This window comes from Nematolebias whitei, chromosome 14 (assembly GCF_014905685.2).
Source record: "Nematolebias whitei isolate Nwh7 chromosome 14, NemWhi1, whole genome shotgun sequence".
Taxonomy (NCBI): domain Eukaryota; kingdom Metazoa; phylum Chordata; class Actinopteri; order Cyprinodontiformes; family Rivulidae; genus Nematolebias; species Nematolebias whitei.
This window is the reverse complement of record NC_056511.1, coordinates 21,698,386-21,704,385: the sequence shown is the minus strand read 5'-3', so window position 1 is coordinate 21,704,385 and position 6,000 is coordinate 21,698,386. Positions and strand designations below refer to the sequence as shown.

At 42.9% G+C, this 6,000-nt stretch overlaps 1 protein-coding gene across 1 annotated transcript in view; it reads right to left on the bottom strand.

The window, feature by feature from the left end:
- The window catches only part of LOC119420890 (ferroxidase HEPHL1-like), a 39,395-nt gene that overhangs the window by 9,040 nt on the left and 24,355 nt on the right, over positions 1-6,000 (bottom strand). The window contains exons 3-11 of the mRNA XM_037688311.1: positions 4,950-5,162; positions 4,265-4,459; positions 3,922-4,176; positions 3,396-3,564; positions 2,972-3,111; positions 2,748-2,879; positions 2,307-2,512; positions 1,991-2,135; positions 1,678-1,890 (exon numbers count right to left, since the gene is read on the bottom strand). Of these exons, the coding sequence (XP_037544239.1) occupies positions 1,678-1,890; positions 1,991-2,135; positions 2,307-2,512; positions 2,748-2,879; positions 2,972-3,111; positions 3,396-3,564; positions 3,922-4,176; positions 4,265-4,459; positions 4,950-5,162 (1,668 nt within the window). The remainder of the gene's footprint in view (positions 1-1,677; positions 1,891-1,990; positions 2,136-2,306; positions 2,513-2,747; positions 2,880-2,971; positions 3,112-3,395; positions 3,565-3,921; positions 4,177-4,264; positions 4,460-4,949; positions 5,163-6,000) is intronic.

Here is a 6,000-nt window from a genome sequence, read left to right as displayed (position 1 = left end):
TATATATACATATATACATATATATATATATTATACACACCACGCTAATTGAAAAACCGTGAAGTAGGACTAGTAGGCCGAGATGGTGTAGAGGCAGGGCAGCCGGCTTGGGACCCGAAAGTCCCAGGTTCGATCCCCAGTCACTGCACATCACGTGGCGTCTCTGGGCAGCACGCCTCACCCCCAAAATGCCCCCAGGGCGCTTTCAATAGCTGCCCACTGCACCACCTGGTGGTGGATGGGTTAAATGCAGAGACTAATTTCGCCATTGTATGGAAACATACAGTGCTGACATTGTGATGACATTATTATTATTATTATTATTACAAGTAGTACGTAGTAGTTTATTTCATTATATATACATATATATCCATCCATCCATCCATCCATCCATTTTCTTCCACTTATCCGGGGTGGGGTCGCGGGGGTAGCAGCCTAAGTAGGGAGGCCCAGACTTCCCTCTCCCCAGCCACTTGGGCCAGCTCTTCCGGGGGAATCCCGATGCGTTCCCAGTCCAGCCGAGAAACATAGTCCCTCCAGCGTGTCCTGGGTCTTCCTCTGGGCCTCCTTCCAGTGGGACATGTCCGAAACACCTCACCAGGGAGGCGCCCAGAAGGCATCCTAAACAGATGCCCAAGCCACCTCAACTGGCTCCTCTCGACGTGGAGAAGCAGCGTCTCTACTCTGAGTCCCTCCCAGATGATCGAGCTTCTCACCCTGTCTCTAAGGGAGAGCCCAGACACCCTGCGGAGAAAACTCATTTCGGCCGCTTGTATCCGAGATCTCATTCTTTCGGTCACAACCCAAAGCTCATGACCATAGATGAGGGTAGGAACGTAGATCGATCGGTATACATATATATATATATATATATATATATATATACATAGATATACTTTGTATATCTATGTATATATAGGCATTTTAAACCCGTCCCACATTCTTGAAATATTCTAAACCAGGGGTTCCCAAATTTTTCCATGCCAAGGCCCCCCAAAACAGCATTAGCTTCTGGCCGAGGCCCCTCTTGCAAACCCACAAACAATGCTACAAAATATGTAAAGAAACATCAACTTGTAGAATGTTTTAACTTTTATTAAGCTTATCCTGCAGTTGTGTGTTGCACAAAGGTGAAGCAGGTGCTAAACAATTTAGAATTATTTATTTTAAATAAACAATCCATGCCGATCGTGCGGTTCATCCATCAATCAGGCAATTGTGTGTCATGTCCAATCTTACTTTGAAAAAATGCAATAGAGCGAGTCCGCGAAAAACGAACCGTGAAAGTGAGGGACTACTGTACACCAAATGATTGCTTGTAAAGTAATGAGCGTAATTTGTTTCACTAAAACAAAGTTTATTTATATGTGTTTAAACAGCGTGCACTGAGTGCAAACTTCCAGCTTTTTCTTTAAAGAGCATTAAAAGTTAATAACAAAGTAAACAGTTTAACATTTGATTCTCAACAATAAAACAATAAAAAGTATGCAAATAATACAAACAAACAACAAATAATGTCAAAGGTTTTCAGTTTTGTAATTAAACACAGTATTTCAGTAAAAACAACTTCTACTTTCCCTGTTTCTCATATGGAGTCGTGTTGTAGTTATGATCAATTTAAGTGATTGAGCGATAGGGTTGTGTCTGCAGATAAACAGTGAATAAAGTAAGACTGACCTGGAATTGTTGGCTGCATGGACAAAGTTTGGGAAGTGTGAGGAAACACGCTGACTGTGTCTCGAGTTGTGTGGTACTTCTTGAAAGTGTTTCCCTCAAAATAAATGCCATGTATGTCTGCTTCTGAGCCCATCCCAAAGGTGTACCACACAACGTTGTCCCCAGCACACATGTCCAGTCCAAAAAGGTTCCCGTACACGAGACCGTTAACAGCTGAAATTAAAAGAGGTCTAATGAAGGAGATACACTCTGGGAGTCTAAATATGAAGCTGCAGATGGCTCAGTGCTCTACAGAGGTTATCAGACTGATTACCATGCATCATGTTGCTTTCCTGGAAGGCCACATCATTTTCATTTGTCTCGCTGCTGCCAAACTTCTCAATATTCTCTGTCAAATACCAGCTCTTGTTTTCATTTATGATGGAGAAAAGTAGGAAGAACTCTCTGAAAACACCCTTCTGTTAAACAGCACACACACAAAGCAGTGAGGAGGTGTAGACTTTACACATGAAGGTGCTTATTTTAGCAGCAGCTGTGAAACAGCAAGAGTTCAAGAATTATTGTGAGAAACAACATCATCAACATCTTGAATGTCTGAATTTTCTGTGAGAAAAGTGTGTATAGCAAACCAGCTTTTTATCCTTCTTCAGCACTCGTTTTTTACACACGAGCAGAGGTCCAATCAGTCCTGAATTGGTGTCCATGACGGGATCGACAGCAGAGTAGTAGATGTAGGGGATGCAGGGGGGGTCGGATGGAGACGGGCCTTCCAGTACGTTCCAAATGTAGGTGAACTTCTCACCTGGACCCACATGGGAGCCAGGCTTTGCCACACCTGACACATCACAGACAAGATAAGTCTGCTATAATAGACAGCTGAGCAAAGGTTTTTTATTTAATTATATTTAGCAGCTGACATTCTTAAAAAAAAATTAGTTGATAAAAAAAACTGCAAAACAAACAAAGAGAGGCCTTTATGACGTCAGTTCAGTTATGCAGCTACATTCTTTTGAATTTAGGTTTTTACTTCCTCCTCTGCTGGATGTCCTCAGTTTTTGCAGCCGACTCACCATCCTCATAGCTAGTTCCCTGGAAGTGCTTGTTGTACTGAACTCCATGAGGGTGAATGCTGTAGCTTCTGTCTGCCTTGTTCAAAAACGTCACTTTGATAGTGTCGCCGTGCTCTGCCCTCAGAACGGGACCTGCACAGATGTGAACAAATATTTTACTGACAGTCTGTGAACCAGATAAAAAGTAAAAAACATGGCTGTTAGTCCTATCAGACAAGACGTACCCAAAATTCCTAAATGTTTATATTTAGCGGTTCTTCGTTTTTTGGTGGTGAAGGTATTGTCTTGGTATTCTCGGAATATCACTTTCTTGTATTTTCCTCCTATGTGTCCGTTGTTTCTGCTGAAAAACGCCTCTGATGCACTGTGAGAGGAAAAGGTGGAAGATGGAAAACAGAAGAACGTGAAGACGGGGTTAATGATGATGATGATGTTGGGGGAAGAAGAGGAGTGAACATTATGGAAGCAGAAACAAGACACATAAACTTCTCAGAGTCAGGTCCAAGTTCAACTGACTGACATTTCTGAAGTGTGAGAGTCTCAGAGCTCCACAGAGAGATGGGATTTCTCATCTCATTATAAATAATCCTTCAATGTTAAAGCGTAGTTCTATTATTGCTAGACTCAGAGGAGAACATGTGTACACACCTGTCGGTTTCAGTGAGAGATGTGCTGGTAATGAGGTTCTTTCCTGATGGAGCGTAGTGCCATAGAACTTTCTCTGCTGCCAGATAAAACTGTCTGATGATGCCAGATCTTGGAGTGGACCTGGGCTTATTGTCACATGACTTCACTTCATAAAAGGCCTGCATCCCCGCTGGAAAACAACAAATGCACAAAGCAAGGAGTTGTTTCTAACGACATCTTGTTTGTCTTAACGGAGCTGTCAGATGAGAGGATTTGAAATCAACCAGTACAACAGATGAATCACTGACAGGAAGAATCAGATTTATTTGTCGTGTGTTGAAGAAGTATGGTGCCATCAGTGAACTATTCAATGGACTTTGGTCCCCCATAAAGTTCTTGTACTGATATGCTTTGAGCAGAACTGTATGCGCTGCTGCAGAAGTGTTTGAGACAAAACAGAAAGGACACATTCTCTACTGTCAGCAACTTTTCACAGCCAGTCAGAAGGGTCAAAGGTCACATCGATGTTAGAGGTCAGGTGTCCTACCTTCGAGGTGGTCATTGACCTGGCAGCTCAGCAGCCACTTTCCTCTCATTTTAGGAACCATGTTGGCCGTGACAAACGTGGCTGGGAACAGGCTGATGGTGTCGGTGCGGTGGCCCCGGTCCAGCAGGGTGCTCCCTTGGAAAAAGGCGCTGTGGACGTCCACCTCATTACCAATGCCAAACAAGTGCCATGCGACAGTGCAGTGCTGGCACAACTCAATTCCAGGCAAATTACCAAAAGAGTACCCATTAATTACTGACAAGAGACAAACAAACAAACAATGGAGCACACTGTATGCAGGTATCTGCAAGAATACAAAATTTTTACATTAAAATGTTCCCACCATGCATCTTGTTTGACTCCATAAAGCCTGGATCATCTAAAACGACTCTTTTTGGATCAGTACATGACTTGACGTTGTCATTTAGGTACCAGCTCATGTTTTCATCCATCACGTTGAACAGCATGAAGATATGGCGATCCACATCATAGTGGCCTGACTCCTCAGTCTGCTTTGAACGTTGTTTATTTAAGGTTCCTGAAACCCATGAAAACACAAAAAAGGCACATTTAATCTGTTTTCTAACCATCTGACTTGTTTTTGTGATGCTTTTCCTGTCATATTTTCAGTATCATCAGTAGGAGAATAAAGGGACACTTCAGAGGTGTGGTTCTATGGAAACATTATGAACGGTTAATTACCTTACATACCTACATACCTACATACCTATGTTACTTACCTGTTGTAGCTCTTTGAATGACCTCAGTTTGGGCTAACAGCAAATCCAAGTGGGGCAAAGATTGTGGGGCCATTTTAACTCTAATCTCATAACATCTATCTACAACAGGTGGGATTTTAACTGTTCATAACCTTTCCACTTCTGTAAATCTGAACTATCCATTGAAAGCTTGGGTGTGCCTAATTTTTGTGACTTTGTTTTAATATCCCACATGTTCCTAAAATATGTTTACATTTGATTGAGACTACAGGAAAGTTGTAAATGTAGATGATGTTGTCAGAGTCGGACCTTTCTTGCAGGTGAGAAGTGGTCCTATGAGTCCTGAGTTAACATCTTTGGCGGTCTCATAGTGGGAGTGGTAGAGCCATGACAGGCAGTCGGCATCATCACTTGTGGGCGCGTACTCAGGTTTGACCTCCCAGCGGTAAATGTAGTTTGCTCCTGGAGGAACTATGTCGTCCATCTTGAACCTCCCTGATGTACCGTCTGGATAAAACGCCCCTGATGGACAATAAACACGATGACAGGAGAACAGAAATGTTGGCAGTACTTTGGTTACAAAATGATCTGATGTAATGATTTTTATCTTAGTAATCTCACAAACTTCTAGATATTACTGTCATTATATCACTAATAAGAATCTTACATTAATCTATTTTCACATTATTTCATTTTCAGCAGAGGTTCTGAAAATCAAATAAACATATTTGCATATTAAGCAGGCTGAACTTTACTTCTGTGACACATCACTTGATTTGCTTTAATATGTTTTGTGTTTGCAGAAGTTATATGTAGAAGAACAGTTCTATTTCGTATAAACTTCGCCCTTTAAGAGCTGTCGCTAGAGGGTTTATCCCATTATGCAAAGCATCGCACTGAAAAAATTTAGTCCACGCCCACCTGTTGTGTGGGCCCCACCCGGTCCGTATAAATTATGTTAAGAGCGGGTAATTAATTGGCTCCCATTTTTTCTTCAGCAAGCTAATAGCACTGTCAGAAGAACGAAGAAAGAAAGTTGTCCAGCTTGACCGGCACAACCTTTGCTAAGGCTGCCTGGGTCCCCGCCACGCCAACCTCCTACCGTCCCGGTGAGTTCTTCCTCCCCGAGGAGAAGCAGATGAGCAGCCTTGTTTCAAGGTAAGCGCCAAGGAATATTTTTTCCGTGGTGGTTCGCTACCCGCTGGACGACGTCATTGACCCTTTTTTTCGTTTTAACGCCGACTCTCGGAGCGAATCGGATAGTTCCTCCAGGACAGGCGATGTCAGCAGCAGCTCCCGCTGCTCACTCCCTCCTGGAGAGCGTAGTGTCGGAACGAGGGGGGCTGAGTGGATGCTCACC